Source organism: Penicillium brevicompactum (genome assembly GCF_028827555.1).
Source record: "Penicillium brevicompactum strain IBT 35665 chromosome Unknown utg000001l_segment0_segment1, whole genome shotgun sequence".
NCBI classification, from domain to species: domain Eukaryota; kingdom Fungi; phylum Ascomycota; class Eurotiomycetes; order Eurotiales; family Aspergillaceae; genus Penicillium; species Penicillium brevicompactum.
The window spans coordinates 587,099-604,706 of NW_026623204.1; the positions used below are offsets into that span (position 1 = coordinate 587,099).

The 17,608-nt window shown below is 49.9% G+C and overlaps 9 protein-coding genes across 9 annotated transcripts; 2 read left to right on the forward strand and 7 right to left on the reverse strand.

Moving 5' to 3' along the window:
- Positions 1–62: 62 nt before the first annotated feature.
- N7506_002666 (Major facilitator superfamily domain general substrate transporter) lies at positions 63–1,415 on the reverse strand (the record flags this gene model as incomplete). Its single annotated transcript, XM_056951961.1, has 2 exons — positions 63–264; positions 325–1,415. 2 exons carry the CDS (start codon positions 1,413–1,415, stop codon positions 63–65), a joined length of 1,293 nt encoding a protein of 430 aa, XP_056815112.1.
- An 890-nt stretch (positions 1,416–2,305) lies between these two features.
- On the reverse strand, positions 2,306–3,741 carry N7506_002667 (putative nuclear envelope protein Brr6; the record flags this gene model as incomplete). Its single annotated transcript, XM_056951962.1, has 3 exons — positions 2,306–2,620; positions 2,674–3,572; positions 3,630–3,741. The coding sequence occupies 3 exons, from the start codon at positions 3,739–3,741 to the stop codon at positions 2,306–2,308; spliced, it is 1,326 nt and encodes a 441-aa protein (XP_056815113.1).
- A 388-nt stretch (positions 3,742–4,129) lies between these two features.
- Positions 4,130–5,140, reverse strand: cwc26 (putative cell cycle control protein (Cwf26); the record flags this gene model as incomplete). Its single annotated transcript, XM_056951963.1, has 1 exon — positions 4,130–5,140. The coding sequence occupies one exon, from the start codon at positions 5,138–5,140 to the stop codon at positions 4,130–4,132; it is 1,011 nt and encodes a 336-aa protein (XP_056815114.1).
- Positions 5,141–5,342: 202 nt separating this feature from the next.
- On the forward strand, positions 5,343–5,930 carry N7506_002669 (MGMT family protein; the record flags this gene model as incomplete). Its single annotated transcript, XM_056951964.1, has 3 exons — positions 5,343–5,457; positions 5,513–5,639; positions 5,762–5,930. The coding sequence occupies 3 exons, from the start codon at positions 5,343–5,345 to the stop codon at positions 5,928–5,930; spliced, it is 411 nt and encodes a 136-aa protein (XP_056815115.1).
- A 452-nt stretch (positions 5,931–6,382) lies between these two features.
- On the reverse strand, positions 6,383–8,298 carry N7506_002670 (serine/threonine-protein kinase; the record flags this gene model as incomplete). The annotated part of the gene is made up of 5 exons (XM_056951965.1): positions 6,383–6,820; positions 6,870–7,104; positions 7,154–7,238; positions 7,290–8,095; positions 8,144–8,298. 5 exons carry the CDS (start codon positions 8,296–8,298, stop codon positions 6,383–6,385), a joined length of 1,719 nt encoding a protein of 572 aa, XP_056815116.1.
- A 706-nt stretch (positions 8,299–9,004) lies between these two features.
- On the forward strand, positions 9,005–10,197 carry N7506_002671 (metallophosphatase domain-containing protein; the record flags this gene model as incomplete). The annotated part of the gene is made up of 2 exons (XM_056951966.1): positions 9,005–10,044; positions 10,146–10,197. The coding sequence occupies 2 exons, from the start codon at positions 9,005–9,007 to the stop codon at positions 10,195–10,197; spliced, it is 1,092 nt and encodes a 363-aa protein (XP_056815117.1).
- Positions 10,198–10,306: 109 nt separating this feature from the next.
- On the reverse strand, positions 10,307–12,274 carry N7506_002672 (uncharacterized protein; the record flags this gene model as incomplete). Its single annotated transcript, XM_056951967.1, has 5 exons — positions 10,307–10,659; positions 10,712–11,421; positions 11,480–11,519; positions 11,579–11,854; positions 11,920–12,274. The coding sequence occupies 5 exons, from the start codon at positions 12,272–12,274 to the stop codon at positions 10,307–10,309; spliced, it is 1,734 nt and encodes a 577-aa protein (XP_056815118.1).
- Positions 12,275–12,877: 603 nt separating this feature from the next.
- Positions 12,878–14,221, reverse strand: N7506_002673 (pyruvate decarboxylase; the record flags this gene model as incomplete). Its single annotated transcript, XM_056951968.1, has 1 exon — positions 12,878–14,221. One exon carries the CDS (start codon positions 14,219–14,221, stop codon positions 12,878–12,880), a length of 1,344 nt encoding a protein of 447 aa, XP_056815119.1.
- Positions 14,222–15,828: 1,607 nt separating this feature from the next.
- N7506_002674 (uncharacterized protein) lies at positions 15,829–16,419 on the reverse strand (the record flags this gene model as incomplete). The annotated part of the gene is made up of 1 exon (XM_056951969.1): positions 15,829–16,419. One exon carries the CDS (start codon positions 16,417–16,419, stop codon positions 15,829–15,831), a length of 591 nt encoding a protein of 196 aa, XP_056815120.1.
- Positions 16,420–17,608: the final 1,189 nt, after the last annotated feature.

Below are 17,608 nucleotides of genomic sequence, written 5' to 3' on the forward strand. Positions count from 1 at the left end.
TCTCGATTCGCTAAAATATTATATGCTGGCGTTTCATCACTTTCGTCATATGAATGTCAGAGCTAAACACCCGACACCTCAACTTTTTCCTCCGCCACTTCAACCTTCACCTCCTTTTTTGCTTTCTTGTTTTGGAGAATTTTCACAGAAATGAAGCAGATCAGCCCAGCAGCATAAGAGCAGCCGGCAAATGAGATCAGGCCCCAATATGCCCCCTCGCAACGGTGGATGATTTCTCCTGCGATCGGTACTCCGGTCAATGCACTAATAAGAAAATATGTTAGCCGGTTATACTCAAGACAGGGGACATGAAACAATGCTTACCCAAAGCTGACAATAGTATACACAGTGGTATAGTACCGTCCATAATTTTCCACTGGACACAATTCTCCAACACAAACAGGGACCAGGCTGATGTTGCTACCACTTCCAAATCCAAATACAACAGAGAAGATGATCACAGCAACAATGTTTCCGTTTGCGGGCATCCAAATAGCCAGTACAGAGATCAGACAAAGAATGTTGGTCAAGATCAATGTGTTGAACCGTCCAATTCGATCGGCAACGATTCCCGGAAGCCATCGTCCAGGGAAGGATCCCGCATTTAGGAAGACAACCATCAGATATGACATGCGAGGGGATATTCCACTCGCAATTGAATAAGAAGCAATGTACTCAAGTGGAATGAAGAATCCCCATTCAATGAAGAAGACACCGATAGTCGTCAGTGCAAGAATAGGATCTTTGAGAATAGTCAGATCAGGCAGGAAGACCTTGAGAGATGGCGCCGCGGGAACCTTGGACGGAGGGAAGTTCGCGCGCACAAAGATCAGACCGGGGATCAGGAGAATGAGTGTGATTAAACCGACGACTCGACTGGCCCATGCAAACCCAATCTCTGGGGCAAGGTTCTGCAGCACCAAGGGGAATATCACGCCGCCGATGCTTCCACCTGCCAGCGCAAGACCAGTCGCTGCACCACGGCGCTTGAGGAAGAAGTGCCCGATACTGGCTACTGGAACAATGAATATGAATGATGTTCCCATTCCTCCAAGTATACCAATGACAATTAAGAAGTGCCAGTACTGAGTGCAAAAGCCCATAAGAACGAATGTGAGGACCAACAGGATAGAACCAATCCACATCAATAGTCTAGGGCCTTTGATATCGAAGATAGGACCAATTTGAATTCCACAGAAGAAGACGAGGAAGTTGTAGATACCGAAGATCCACCCGATTTGACCTTCGCTAATGTTTGACAGTTGGTGCGTTGAGATCCAGGCTTGATAAATTCCAATGCTGTTCATCAGGCCTAATCCACCCATGATAGCGCTAAAACTGCCTGCTACCACGAGGTTGCCAATTAGGCCTCCTTCCGGGATGGAGGCCGAGTCGACTTTTGGTTCCATATGCATTATTTGAGACTTTGCAGGAAGATGGAAGATGGAATTGGCTTTTGGTTGTGTCTACAGAAACAATACTCTATGGATATCAACTACTTTATAGCTATGTTGTGGTGGATATGGAAAATTTTCATGTATAAACATTTTAAAGCTCGGCCATTTTCATAGTTCAGGCCGCATGGCGTCTGACGTGCAGCGGGACCAGATAATCGCCGAGGGTAAGTCTGAAGATCGGGAACGGGTACATCCCCTCGGACCTGTCAACAGTTCAGCGAATGAAGGGGGTGGAAGGGCATGCGAAGGAACCGGAATCAGTCATGCTCGTACTTCGGCGCCGTGGCAAAGTCGTTACTCTGGGTCGGCGCTGCCGGTGGCCGAATCCTCGCCCACCGGCCAACGTTCGCCGACTCGGCTTCGGCCAAAATGGAATCGAATGCAATAGCACACGCATGTGTCGATGCCCAATTGCCCGCAGTATAAATCAAAACGGCCAAATTGATCCTGAAAATTACTGTTTGTTTCATTGCTATCTTCAAATTCATCATTGGACGAACCATTACCCATAACTACTGCTGCACGTGCTCTGCCATCGCATCAAGCTACCAGTAAGCATGATGACTTGTCATTTCAAAGCAAAGGATGGCGCCAGGCGGATTTGTGAAAAAAATCTTCGAAGGAATTTATGACAAAACAGTCCTGTGAATGGGATATAAAATGAACAGAGGGAAGTCCAATTCCCGTAGATAAGTTCAAGAGAAATACAAGAAAGGAACACAAGATGACAGGTATAAGAGAGTAACACCGAACCAGTTCAATTGCCAGCCTTAGCTCCAGCAATCCCCGAATATGCTGCCAAACCCCGCAAACAAAGACGCCGACCATTTTCAGATGCCAATGCAGCTTCAGGCGAACCTGCGCTTAGTTGGGCTCGGGGTACGAAGGTGCTGTTCGCGATCACGGCTGCGCTCGGTCACGAAATCCATCGACCGATTGTTCTCCAACATGAGAGGTTGCTCTGGTTTCTCGTAGGTCTGGCCTTGCCGAGGATCTTGTTGTTGGCCATAGTACCCGAAAGAGGGGTTGTGTTGCAGCTGTGGGTGCATGGGCTGGGATTGGGGGTGTTGTGCGTAGTGCTGCTGTTGGAGACGGTGCCTGAATGAGCGGAATGACCAGTTGCTAACAACTGTGACGGTCGAGATGGTTGCGAGGAAGAATAGCTAGATGCTTGGTTAGCGCAATTTCACGCCCAATTACCAGAGAAGGAACTCACAATCGCCTTCCAACTGATGGGGTCAATGAAGCTGTTGATGATGATCGCCATGGTGTGCGCGGAAACCTTGGCTCGACCAACCTTCGCCGGGTCGCGATTCATGCACCGTTCCCAGTTCTCGCAGATCGTTTCCAGGGCCGGTGCCCGGGTCGGTCGTCCACAGTCGTTGTCAAGGTAGCTCTTCGTGCAGACTGCCATGTCGGCCAAAATGGTGTCGGACATTTCCTGCGCGGCTTGCTCGAACTCGCCGCGGATCGCCGAGACGAATCCAAAGACAACGTATACGGCTAGCGAGAAGAGCGACAGATTCACCACTAGCTGGGCCCACCATGACAGAATGGCGGGGACATTCGGGTGTGCCTCGAGCATGCTGAAGAATTCAGACCATGTTGATGCCCTTGATCCCTGCTCGACCTGTTTATTGCCTTGTTTCACTAGCTTTGTCGGTTGATCCCTGCTGCTGGGTCGGTCATCGTCGGTCTCGTCGTCGCTGTCCACCTTTATTCTTCGGCCGAGCTCCCGGTCCCTCCTTCGCTTTTTCTGTATGCGGTTGACTGCTCCGTTGGAGTGGTGGGCCAGTCGCGGGATCTGCCCTCGCCCTGGGCTCTGCGGGGCTTTTGTGAAGTTGAACATTGACCCAATTCCTTTTCCTGCCTTGGATGGCTGCTCGGGGGTATCCTCATTATCTGCACATTCAGGCGATGACATGTTTTCTGCCCCTGATGAGAAATCCACATCAAATTTCCGTGGTGTCATGAACGAGGGTTGTCCGAACTTGGCTTTGGGAGAGGGTGGTGCGGCTTGGTGACGAGGCTGAGAGAAAAGGAAGGGTTGGGAGTTTGGTTGGCGGAGAGTTGGAAAGCCTTGCTTTTTGGGAGACTCAAATGTGCTATGGGTTCCTTAATAGATGTTAGCAATTGACATCGTATCCAAGTGCTGCAGATCGGGGCACCAACGTTTCTTGTCATGATGCTGTGCGCCGAGCTGAAAGAAGGGCGAACTGGCGTCGCCGGGAGCTTTCGTCTCCCATTCGAACTCCATGGGACTCTCTCCAGTTCGCTTGTCCATTTTCGCGACCGGGTTATGGGTATGCGGTAGATGGTGGAGAAGTTCAAGGAACAGCAAGTTTTTTGTTTGGGTAAACAGAGTCCCGTAGCAACCTTGGCACTCTTTATCTCCGCCCACATCTAATTGGGGGTCTATATCTATTCCAATTAGATACTGAACACTGTCCTGCAAACAATAGGTGTCGAGCAATATAGGCATGAGACAGCAGTTTAGGAAGCTAAATACGATCGTAAGTCCACAATTAATTTCAACATTGGAAGGGGATGAGAATCATAAAAATTCAATGGAGTATTGATACTACACATAGTAATATGTCGAGGGTATAATTCCACCAGTATATTGATGCAACAGGCGTCCAGCACCCAGGTATTAAGGTACACAATCAAGGCTACTCGTCCATCTGCCACTGATAATCCAGCGCCTCATACCGGCTCTTCTTATTCCGCGCGGCGAACCAATCCTTCTCAAACCCATTCGCGCGATCCACCCCATCCCAGCGATGCCCAGGGCGAATATTATACCGATTCGGCTGGAACGATCCACGGTACAGAGGCTTGCCTGTAACACTAGCCCCAGCATCCCGACTCTCAGTCAGGAACTGCGCCGCAGGATCATTCCACCGGCCCTGGGCCTTCATCTCGTCGTTCATATCCTCGTCGTCGATCGTCCGCCCAAGAGTCATTCCCTTGGCGTTTTGTAATTCTTGTTTCCGATCCGCGCGTTGCTGCCGCTGTACATCACCCATTTGGGCCTCGCGCGCTTGTTCTTCCTTTTCGCGTTTCTCTTCTTCCGCCCGTCGGGCTTCCGCGCGTTTCATGGCTACATTGATGATGCGCCCGGAGGCGTCTCGGTAGATGGTTTCTTGGGACTTTTCGTTCGCAGCAGACGGGTCGCGGTAGAGTGCTTCTTCGGCTTTGCGGCGCTTTTCTTGCGCTTTTACCATCGCCGCGGTCTGGTCGGCTGTTTGAAGACCACCGCGTGCGCCGGACTCCATTCTTCCTGCTCCGTCATCGTTGTCGTCAATCATTGGGTCGTCGCCATCATCTTGGTTCTGCTCGGCCGCTCGCTCGGCCGCTGCTGAGGCGAGGATCGCGTCTGCGGCATCTTGTTCGTTCGCCTGGCTGGGTGCGGGTCCTCCAATATTCTTCCAACCTGATTTTTTAGCTCGGCGGAACTCGGCAGTCTTGGCAGAGGTATCGATATATGGGCTGTCTTCATCGTCTTGACGCTGGTTGCCTAATGAGGCGCGGATATCTGGGGGATCATCGTCGGCGATGATCAGACCAGAGCCTGAAGTGTCGACGGCTTTGGTCTTCTTGCGCTTCTTCTTTGGCCGCTCGGTGGCCGGATCGGCTGTGAGGTAGTTCTTCGCTAAATAATCTGCAAGTGAACCTGGCATGACTTCGGTCCGGTGTAGCGTGGGAAGAAGGGCAGAGCTCAGTGATAAATCGATGAAGCGATTGATACCGGGAATAATGTTTCTCCGAACTGTATGCTGACTAGCGCCCTTATTTATCAATATCGACGCTCCAGCACTTCTTGTGACAACTGATTTGTCGCCCAAAATCTTATTTGCATTTCTTTGTTACTCCCGCTGCAGCATGCCTAGGTCTGAGGAAGCAGAGTGGTGGGCCAATGCCGTATACGCGGCGATCCAAGAGATCCCCCGAGGCAAAGTGACTTCTTACGGCCATATCGCTCGACTACTCGGTGAACGTATGGAATGATGTTCTGGACTCTATAGAAATACTGAATTGATTTGGAAATCCAGCTCAACGGCCACGTCAAGTCGGAGTTTGTCTCAAAGTTCTTCCACCGGTGGAGTCTGGCGCGCATTTTAACAATGACACCGTGCCCTGGCAGCGAGTCATCAACTCGAAGGGGATGATATCGCATCGGTAGGTCTTTTCAACCACTATAACCCAGATTGCGCTCGTGGAACTGTGTACGAAGTAATCTATGAAGAAACAGTCCAGAACGCAGCAAGCATCCCCGCACTCGTGGCTGACGTTGAACGCAGTGGACCCGGCAGTGCGCAGCGCCAAGCTGAATCTCTCCAGTCAGAAGGCGTCGAAGTCACCACAGACAGTATGGGAGAAATGTATGTCAGCCTGGCCCAGTATGGGTGGTTCCCCAGCCATCTCCCAAGCGAGGAAAACGAGGACGAGAGCGAAAAGAGCGCAACATGACAGGTCATACCTTGATACAGCGCACAACATGCATCATGGCAAAGGCCCTCCTATCACGACCACAGCGGGATCAAAGCGAGGAGCCCATACATCTCATCCACAGCTATGACATTACCAGGCCCTCAGGCCTACAAGAGATGGCACAAGATAACACAAGACGAAAGAGGGAATAGTCTCCTCGAGATCAATGGAAAATCGGACCAGAGTCTATGGATGACAGAAAAAAAGCCTAGGCAACAGGGTCAAAGGACAAACAGAGACATACGAGAAACGCAAATAAACACCCGCCCCAAACTACCAAAAGGAAGAAAGTGCGATCAAAAGACATAGAACCAACCAGCATCGAAGCATAAGTGGAAAATGGGAAAGAAAAAGATCGTTAACTCACATCATAGCCATAAGGGCATGGGAATAAAAGCCCGTGAAAAAAATCTAGACTAGAACAAATGCGCTCATCGCTTCTTCACCTCAAGCGCCCAGCCTTCGATCCCTTCACCACGAGTGCCAGGTGTAATCCCAAGATCAATCCCATCCATGCCGGGCGTGTCCTTCACCCACTCGTGGGAGGCCATACCACCCGCATTGGCTCGCCTTTCGGGTGAGAGGTCAAGCATCGGAAGAAGCAATTCGCTGATTCGCAAAGCTTCTTCCATTGAGTAGTGGTATTTTTCCCGTAGAACGTCGGGGAGAGCCCAGTGGCGGAGACGGTGGATATTGCGCAATTCACCCTTGCGGTTGAAGATCTCGTTAGACCATTTGCCGTTCATGCAAATGGCTTTGGGGAATGGACCGAGCAACTCGATGATCTGCGCGATGTGATCGTCGTCCTTGCCGTATTTCGTTCCTGATTGTGGGTCGAAGAGGTAGTCACCTGTGATGAGTTCGAAGACCTGGAATTGTCAGCATATTTGTTCGCAATGCATTATGAGCGGTATTTACCATGCAAGCCATGCTCCACACATCGGTACTGGCTCCCCACTTGGAACCCAGGATGACTTCGGGTGAGCGGTATTGGCGGGTTTGAATGTCGTTTGTGAAGTGGTGGCCGACCCAGCAGGCATTGCCGAGATCGGCGATCTTGACGGAGATGATGTTTGCGTCGATTGCTTCTTCGACTGACTGTGGGGGAGGCTTATCTAGGGAAATTCCAGAGACCTCTCGTTCTAGCAGGTCACTGCGCATGCATTAGATAGTGAGCTTGTCAACGGTAGGGAACAACGTACGCAGTCTTCTCCCGCTGGTTTTGCTTCTCGTCTTCCTCTTTCACGCCAAGTAGGTCTTTCATGGAGGGCTGGTCTGCGTTACTTGCTGGAGGAGAGTCAGTTGAAGCGCATTCATGGGCGCAACGCGGAAACTCACATGAAGATTCGTTGACCATCTGATTGAGACTGCTGTGGGAGTTGGATGAGCTGTGTTTAAAGTCAAAGCTGCTGAAGCTGGTGTTAAGCGGGCTTGGAAGAGGCTGACTGCCCGTGATCAACGTGCGTCTGCGTCTTCTGCCGTTCCTATTATCCTCTTTGGCTTCTTTCTTGGCTTCCTCCTGGACGTGCGCCTTGACGATTTGCTCCACATCTCCGATCTCGATCAGCACGTTCTCCGGCTTCAGGTCCGTGTGGATAATGCCGCACTCCCGATGGAGATAGTCTAATCCCAGCAGTACCTGCTTTGTGATCTGCTTCACTAAAGGCATGGGGATGCCACGGTGGTTCCACCGTTTGATGAGCCCCAGCAGGTTCTCGCCCAGAACCTCAAACACCATACAGACGTGCACGCCATTGGGTCCCTTGTGTTCGAAGGAATCCAACAGACTGACGACATGCTTCCGACCCGGGTGAGAGGGCTTCGCTTGGACGATCTTGCTGAGGAGTTTGATTTCATCGATCGCAGTCTCGGTATAGTGGGCGGCGGAACGAACGACCTTCAGTGCGACGTGTTTACCGGTGGTGGTGTCCCGCGACAACCAGACGGTGGAGAAATGGCCCCAACCCAGCTTGCGCACGATCACATAGCGCTCGTTGTTGTATGTTTCGCCGACCGCGACCGGATGATAGCCACCCTTGCAATAATCTTCGGAGTCTTCTTCCTCGGCGGTGGCTTCCAGCTCTTCGCCGGATGAGGAGGAGGAGGAACGCGAGGCGGACGTCTTGGAGGGTACGGCACCGGTGCTGCTCAGTTAGCGCTTGAATCGGGCGATCCAAAACAGCGGCACATACGATTCTGCAGGGTTTCCTTCGTTGGTCAGAATAGGTTTCAAGTCGGTTCCCTTTCTTCGTTTCTTGCCTCCATTGCCATTGGCAGCCGTTGCCGCCACGTTTGCCATTTGTTTGCCTTTGTTGAGTATTGTCTTGGTGAGATCGACTCCCTCCATGATGTGGAGATTTGGAAGGTCAAGCTGAGAGAGGGCGGGGCACACGGGCTTTTGGTTGGCCCAGCGGAAAGTTAAGCGGTGGATGAGGGGCGCACTTTGAGATGAACCTGCAATTCTCCGTTTCGCAAAAAAAAAAGAGATGAACAAACTAAAACAAAAATAGGAAAATGTTCCGTGAAGGGGGCAGTGACAGAGGCGAAAATGGTCACGGAAACAAGAAGTCCAGAGCGCCGATCAAAAAGAAAAAAAGCCCACTCTGAATTAAATCGGTTTGGGAGAGCGATATGATGTTTTCCGCAAGCAGCCTGGTGGCGATGGTCGCCGCATCGAGAGATTAAATAAACATCCTATAGTGAGGGTCTTATTGTGTATATTTGGGCGTACTTTGTAAAAGAGAAATGAGTAGGAAGAGTAGTAAAGAGAAAGTAAAGAGTGACTTTCAGCGCTATGAGGTGTACATCTACTCTGTACACGTATGAAGTCGCTATACTCAACTCTTTTTATTCGACTTTCATTCGATCTCATCTCATCTAATATGAATATTTAATATTGAAAATATTCGAACATTGGAAATAATCTCACTAACTAAGTACAGTCTACAGTATAGTATTCGATGTAAGTACCTGTCAGTCGGATCTGATGTCACCAATCCCCGCAACTCCCTTTTTTAACTTAAAGCTCCGGTGGATTCCTCATCGCAACAACCATGGCCAGCCCATTCGACCGCCGTCCCATCCACCACTACTTTGTCGCCTCTCCCCTTGTCGCTCTGCTCTATCCCGTACACCAGGTCCTCCTCCGCTTGCGTGGTCCTCCTAGATTACCGCCCCCGGAGGCCCAACCCATCCGCGTCGTCTGCATCTCCGACACCCACACCCTCGAATGGCCCGAGGTGCCAGAGGGGGACCTGCTCATCCATGCAGGTGACCTCTGCAATGATGGCTCAGTGCGAGAGATCCAGGCCACGGTCGACTGGCTTCGAAGCCTTCCCCATCCCCACAAAATCGCTATTGGCGGAAACCACGATAGCTACTTCGACGTGCGTTCGCGCCTAGACGAGGACCGCGACTCTTCCAGTTCCTTTGCAGCTGTCTCCTCCGCTGCCTCGGTGCACTCCCTTGACCTGAACTCCCGCATCGATTGGGGCGATGTCCATTATCTGCAACATTCCGCCGTCACACTCTCCTTTAAGGACACCTCCGCGCCCTCGCCAACAACCCCTTTGACCAGCGCCCGCTCTCGTGCTCTCACCATCTACGGTGCCCCTCAGATCCCTGCCATCGTCCCATTCGGCCCCGAACACGCTTTCACCTACCCTCCGCAACATGACGCTTGGTCCGGCACCGTACCCCAGGAAACGGACATCTTGGTCACTCACACACCACCGCAGTCTCACTTAGACCTCTCTCCCATCTACTCAATCGGCTGTCCCAATTTGCTAGCAGAGTCATGGCGCGTCCGCCCGGCGCTGCACGTCTTCGGCCACGTCCACCACGGCGCCGGCCAAGAACCGGTGTTTTGGGATGAAGCCCAGCTTGCCTGGGAGAGACTATGTGCCTCCCGCCGCTGTCGGGCTCGACTGACTCGCCTCGCCTCGCTAGCAGGCTTCCTGCGCGACCTCTTCGACCTCACTGCGTGGGTAGACGCTGCCCGGGTCGTCGGGTACGGCATCCTGGGTGTCATCTGGGCCCACGTATGGGGCGGCGAGAACAGAGGCGGTGGGTGGATGGTAAACGCCGCTTGTATGTATGGCGATACCGGGCGATTGGGGAACCCCCTAGGGTGTTTAATTTGTAATCCCTGTGTATACGCAGTAATGCCGTTGGTTTCGGTTTGGCTGTATTTAGAAAAGCTATACCTATGCCGAAGGTCTTTGGACCAGGCTTTGATGGTATGTGATATATTTAATCTTATATTGGATGATTTGGAGACTCTTCAACTCCAACCCTTGAAAATTTCGCAAACATATACTCGCAATGCTCCCGCCACAAGGGAAAGGATGGATGAGCTATTGATCGTTGCGAACACCCACTGAATGTGTTTTGCAATAACCAGCGGCCAATTCCCGCAACAAATGCTTCTGATGCTTGCCACTGCCCGTCTTGGGGAAGTCAAGGCATATCCCATCTGGACCTACCCAAAAGACCACCTGGGGTGTGCGAGACCATCCCATACTAGACATCACCCAGTCCTGGATCTCCTGCAGCCCGGGCCTGCATATCGTCCCCTCCGACGCCTTGAGGAAACATCCTACCACTTCGCCATATTTCCGATCCGGGGTGCCAACCACGCATGCCTCTGCGATCGAAGGGTGCCCCAGTAGCCGCTCTTCTATCTCAACGGGGAAGATATTCTCACCACCTGGTTTTGTCAGATACACTCGCAGTTGGAAAATCCAATCCGGCTCACTCACCGCGAATGATAATATCCTTGATTCGTCCAGTGATATGGCAATATCCAAGATCATCAATCATCCCTTCATCCCCCGTGTGCATCCACAAAACACCATCTTCGTCCCGCTTCATCACTTCATTCGTTTTCGCCTCATCGTCTAGATACCCTCGCTGAAGCACATAGCCAGATGTGCAAAGCTCGCCCCTCTCACCCTTATCCAATACACGACCCGCTTTATCAACAACCTTGGCTGATGTGTGAGGCATGATCCGCCCGACAGTCGCAACACGCATCTCAACGGGGTCTTCAAACTTTGACATGAAGGTGACGGGGCTAGTTTCGGTCATCCCGTACGCGATCAGCACTGTTTCGATGCCCATTTGATCTTTGAGCTTGTTCATGAGGGTTAGCGGGACCACCGATCCTGCTGCTAGGCCTTTGCGAAGGCTTTGGATGTTGCGCTTTCGGGCTTGGTTGGCTTCCAGTTCGGCGATGAACATTGTTGGGACGCCATAGAGTGCCGTGCATTTTTCCTCCACGATTGAGTCGAGGACAACATCAGCGTCAAAGTGGTCTGAGGGGTATACGATTGTACAGCCGTGGATGAGACATGCGAGGAAGCCCATCACAAGTCCAAAACAGTGGAACAGTGGAGGTGGGCAGCAGATGATATCCTCTTCTGTTAGCCGGAGGTTATCTCCGACAAAACGTGCGTTGTTGAGAATATTCCTGTTATCAACGTCAGAATCGACGGGGTGCATTGAGGAAGAACAAGGTTGAGACTCACACATGGGTCAGCATCGATGCTTTGGCCGCGCCAGTTGTGCCTAGTCTGATATCAGTGTCGATCTTTGAATTGGAGATGAACGAGTCGGGTTGTGCTTACCAGATGTGAATTGCAAACTCGCCACGTCTGATGCCTGAACCGACCCAATGGCTGTATCATATAAAGTATCCGACTCTGGAGTACAGGGTGCAGACGAGAGAAAGCTTTCATAATCCTCGTTCAACGCCGTTTGTTCAAGACATGGCCCATCGCCGAGGGTAATGATTCGAACCAGCCCGGCCAACACAGAACGTGTGGCAGGGGAACATAAAAGCTCGAAGTGCTGATTCATGCTACGAGTTCCAATACAGGACGCGAGAAACAGAGCACGACATTCTGGAACCCACAAGCTCAGTTAGTTGAAACGTCAAGAGAGCTATGCATCTTGTGGATTAACGTACTTGTCTTCTCCAACGCATTCTGAAGCTCCCATGGCTTGTATGTGGTATGAAGCACCAGAACCGAACACCCGATCAGCGCACCACCGACAGCAACTTCAAGGTATTCCGATCGATTCCCAGCCAGAATAGCAACACAATCGTTGGATCTGACGCCGACATGGAGCAAAGCTCTGGCTACCAATTTCCCTCGCTCGGCAAGCTCGGCATATGAAAGTCGAACGCCTTGCCATGGGAAAACGGCGATTTCCTTCGAGCCGAACTTTGCTGCTTGTTTATTGACAATATCACCCACAGTGGTCGAAAGCCAGAGTGGGGACTCGGTAGGTCCTTTTACAACAGCACAAGATGAGTCCATGTTGGGGATTGCGTCGTTTCTCGAACTAATCTTGGAGATAGCGGGCTGTATACAATTTACGGTGGCAATGGTGAAACAAAAATTTTAGATCTAGGTTTACGTGGCGGCATGACTACGGTCACACTGAAGATGAAAACAAAAAGAAGGAATTATGCTCTAAGTCTAGATCGGGAGGGCCGAGCAAGGGGCGGCAAGATTAGGCGTTCCGCTCATGCAGTGATCGCGCTAATGCAACTAGGTTCGATGGCGCATCATCTTGTGCGACGCACAATTCGACAAGCTGCACGTTGTCAGATCTCGGTTCTCAAATTTGGTAACGAATTCCCTTACTTGCAGAACTGAACAGTCGGTGAAATCTTTACAACGCCACAATGCGTCGAGTTCAGCTGTTGTTTCGACACGGTGGGTCTGATATGTATCTGGCGCTGCACCAAACACTGCAGGGAGGAGTCGATGATTCCATGGCTGGATGTCGTTGTAGATCTGCTTTTCACCGTGGATCAGTCGCTCGACGGTGTAGCCATTGTTGCATATAACGAATCTGTCAGATTCACGAGTTAGCAGCCCAATTTCGATCTGTGGGTTGGGCGTCAGATCTATTGCTCACATGATTGGCTTGAGTCCTTGTCGAATGATAGTGCTTAGCTCTTGGCATCCACATTGAAGACTGCCATCTCCAATGAAGAGGATGGTGCGTCTTTGGGCGTTGGCTGAGTCCCGAGCGGCCTGGGCTGCTCCTTGACAGGCTCCTACTGTGTAGCCAATGCTCGACCAGAGGTACTGGGCCATGAAGATACTGTCAGGCGGCATGGTGGTATTCCATATTCCAAAACTTGAAGTACCTGTTTCTGTTAATATGATGTCACCAGCTCGAAGCCATTTCCCCAAGCTCGTCCAGAGCCAGTCATGTGTGATTAGGTTTGACTTTTCAACGGCATAGTCAGTCTCGTGTGTGGCCTTCGTCCAAAAATATTGGAACGGATTGACAGAGCTCTGAATGCTTTTCAAAAGTCGTAGCCCGGATTTGAGCATCGTTTCCTGTCCCACTGAAGTAACCGATGTCTCAATTTGAGCAACACCTTTGGTTACCCCACTGTGTAGACTGCTATCGACACATACATGTCTAATGGCAAGATGTGAGGATGTGCATAGTTTTGATGTTAGCGCTTTGAGCACGTTGTTGACATGCACTCTTTCAAAGACCCGGCCCTTGACCTGAGATTTTGTCCTCTCGATCTCAATCAACTTCGAATGATCGACAAATCCGCTAAACCCGGAAGTACTGAGATCAGACTGAATGTTTCCTATGCAAATTACCAGATCCGCGGAACCCATTATCTTCGAAGCTTGCGGACTAGAGCATGAGCCCACATATAGCCCAATATAGTGAGGAAGCCTGGAATCAACCATTGCCAGCCCTGAGCCGGCGGCAAACAGAGGAAAGCGGACTTGGTTCAAGAAGTCTTCGAGCTCCTGCTTTGCTCCATTCTGTATTCCATATCCACCGACCAGGATGACTGGGTTGGTCGCTTGCCGAATTTCTTTCGTCGCCATGTCTACCAGCTGCTCGAATGCGCGAACGTTGTCGAGTGGCAATTCTCGGCTCAACATTGGCTGTTTGCGCAATGTATGACAAGGTATTGGAAGACGGAACATATCACAGGGAATGTAGATTGAAACAGGCCGACTCTGGACCCAGCAAGATCGTATAGCCTCGTCAATCAGTGCTGGCGCCGTCTGGACATCGTCGATGCTGACAGTCAGGCAAGACACCTTGCGGCTCATTTCTTCAAACACGTCGAATTGGCCATCTCCCAGGCTATGGTGTACACACAATTTGTTCTTCTGTGCTTCTCTGCTTGGTTTTCCAATGACATGGATGATGGGAACGTACTCCGCAAAGGCACCAGCTATGGCGTTCAATGCGGATAGCTCGCCTACTCCCATCACGGTCATTAATGCTGATATTCCATTGACGCGTGCATATCCATCCGCAGCATATCCTATAGAATTCAAGGATCTGATTAGCTCATTTCATATCATTGAGCAGGAATATGAGTGAAATCCACACCGGCATTGAGTTCATTGCAGTTTCCGACCCATTGTAGGTTACACTTTTCGACATAGTCCAGAGCAACCAAGTTGAAGTCACCTTTATCTCACTGTCAGTCATAAATCATTATGTGATGATACGGTTAGGGATCAATCGCTCACCGGGTACTCCGTGAACTGAGTCGATACCGATATTTTTGATTTGCATGCATAGATGCTCAAAGAGATCGATGGCTTCCCTTTCGACGGCCATTTTATCTACCAAAGATACCTTAATATTCTAGCAATGGCAGTGTATAGTTGATCTGGACCAAGTTAGATGTGGTATTACTATTTATGCTTGGATTTTATGGACCCGCAGGCGTCCTGTTGATCGCCTGGCTCTGCACTGTCGATTTTCAGGCTAATACTGACCTACAGGGAAATCCCTTTTTTCTCCCAAGATAAGATATAGAAATAAGCTGAGGAAAATATCCGAGCTCATCTGCGGAGTACGGAGCACTGCGTAATACAGAAATGAGAGCCAAATGCAGAAACTGAAAGTTCAGAAGTGATGAATCCCATCGATTCAACACACGGAGTATCCGTTGTGTAATTTGTCCCCTTGCTTTATTCGCTGGGCCCTCTTATGCACCCCAAAGAGCAATGTAAGATCATGCATCTTCGATCTTCTCCGGATCAGGAGCTGACTAGCAACGCGTAAGGGAAACGAACGAGAAAAAAAAAGCACACCATGGAGACCCGACCAAATTTTCGGTATTAGCATATGGCTCCACGTATGTTGAGAAGACTCAGTCTAGACAAATAAGCATCAATATGTGGTCGGTTGTATGGGCCCTTTTCCCTATGTGTGTGGGTCGCTCGATGCCAGCTTGATTGCAGCGGGCTTTTGAAGCGACGTTCCGTATTGCCGCGAATCCAATTTTCCTTGATCAAAAAAAGTATAAAGTTGAAATAGGAAGGTTTTCCAGGGATGCTGTACGGAGCAAGCCTGGTCTTCAAAGTACACCCAGCTATCATTGCCAAGCTAATTGCTCACTGACGCGGGCACGGGCAAAGCATGGGTTCCAGGCTTCAGGCCCCCAAATGAAACATATCGTATCAAAGACGGTAGCTCAGTCTCTTATGTAGCTCTTACCTGTCTAGTAGAAGTCGTAAAATGGGTAAATGTTTATTTCAGCTTCGTCTACTCCGTAGGTTGTAGCTTTATACTCCTCACGCCCTAGCTTTGTTGTGGTCTTTAAGCCCTTTTTTGAGTAAGCACTAGGTAGAATTTAATTACAAACAAAATAAGCACCAACATTGGAAATACTCCTCCATTGTTTTCATCCTATCAAACTAATCCACAACAACTGTGGTATGAGATTCAGAGGTTGGCTTAATGCAAAGGTTTTAGCTAGGCCGGGCTTACGGAGTCAACGGGTGCTTGGTCAAATAATTCTCAAAGTTGAGATTTTTCTCTGTTCTCATTCTTGAAATCTCGGGTTACATTGTAAAACCGCTCAAACAAAGCCCTGGGCCCTTGTAATCGCCCTGTTTATGACTTTGGCTGCCGATATCACATTCTCGGGAGACATCGGGACTTCATGTCCTCTTTCGTGAACGAAAACGGATCTAGTATCTTCATCGCAGGCCTGGCTCGCCAGTTGAGCATTCAGCTGGTCGGGGTCTCTAGTACCCCAAATGTGGGCCGTTGGTATGTCGATGATTCCATCAATCTCAGCAAGATCCAAGGGGGTCACGGATTGCTCGATTGTATCATTGTATTCCAAGAGCCGACCTGCGTTGGAGAAAAAGATGCCGACTTTGAAGGGTAGCTCTGCGGACTGACCCTGCTTTTTTTCTTGGATTTTCTTCACCATCCATGACAATATGAAGGTTGCACCCAAGCTGAATCCAATGACACCATCGTAGGGCTCTTCCGTCTCTAAATACTTGTCCAGATCCTTGACGGCTTTCATACAAGTTTCCGGCACGGTGGGAGTGCAGTAGGCAAACGTTGGCTCTTCAGGGAGCACAAACTGTTTCATCTCTATTGTGGTGTTAGCTTCGATATGAATCAATTCTATCTTCAAGCTCAAACCTTTGTCCATTTCCCAGGGCAAAGTTCCGTCAACAAAGTCATAGTTGTGGCTATCCCCGAGTTCATATCTGATGGCAGCTTCAACTGCGGATTAGCATATCTCAATCATCATGGTGTAGCTAATTTACCAGTTTGTTGCTTGAACGTCTGATTGCTCGGGATGTTTGTGATCAACACTTGTTCCGTAGATAAATATTAAAGGGATCGGAAATGGCCTTACCTCGGAATTTGTGCCGATTCCATGGAAGCTAACATCTTGATTAGCGCGGTTTTGAAATATATTGTGAGATATTTACCACAGGAAGCGCATGTTTGTATATAGTGATGCGCTGAATGTCTTTTCAATATTTGATTCTTTTGTTCGTTTCCCGCTCAAGAGCTTGCTCCAAGAACGCTTCGTTTTTGGGAACCAGACAATTCTCGCCCGAAGTTCCGGCGTGTAAGATCCATCTAGCGTAGATCGCTGACTAGCCTCTTCAAATGCGAAGTAGTGGATCGATTGTATGCACATGCTTTTATTATGGGGTCATTAGCTTTCTTTTCGTTGGTACTCCCACTAGTCTGGATTCATCTGTGCCCTGGTGGGGTCAGATTGTGCTTATTGCAGCCCAAGGTGCTTCCAAGGTTTACACGGCAGCTGAAGTGGCGGAGCTGAGCTGACTTCGATTGAGTTTGAATGTTGATATTTCGGCTAAATCCGGTCAGATTTGATCGCCTTAAGGGCATATTGCATTTACACCGCTATACCGAGTACATTCCCCACTGTTCAGCTTTAACCCATTAATATGGCCAAGTGGCAACTTATAGAGACACGTAGTATTTAGCCGGCTATAGGACGCCTTATCTATCATATTGTCTGTCTTACCTCTGATGGAGCCCGTGCATGAGGCACACAGCGGAGGTGCATTACAACCCACCGCCACCTAGATCAAGTGATACGTACATAGTGGATTATGCAGGCTAGCAAGTACTACGTTACTCAGTCAAATTGTATTGCAGGAGAATGACAAAGTCTGATCTGGGTCACGTTTCAATTTCAACCTAAGCATCATTGCGAGGATAGCTTTCTTTGTTTTCATCCGCCGGCTATCTCTCGAGCTTCGGCAGTAGCAATATGTCAACCTCAGAGCAAAGAAATTCCCCATTAGCGGTTGTTGGGCTGTCACTAAAATTCCCACAAGATGCTGTATCTCCAGAAT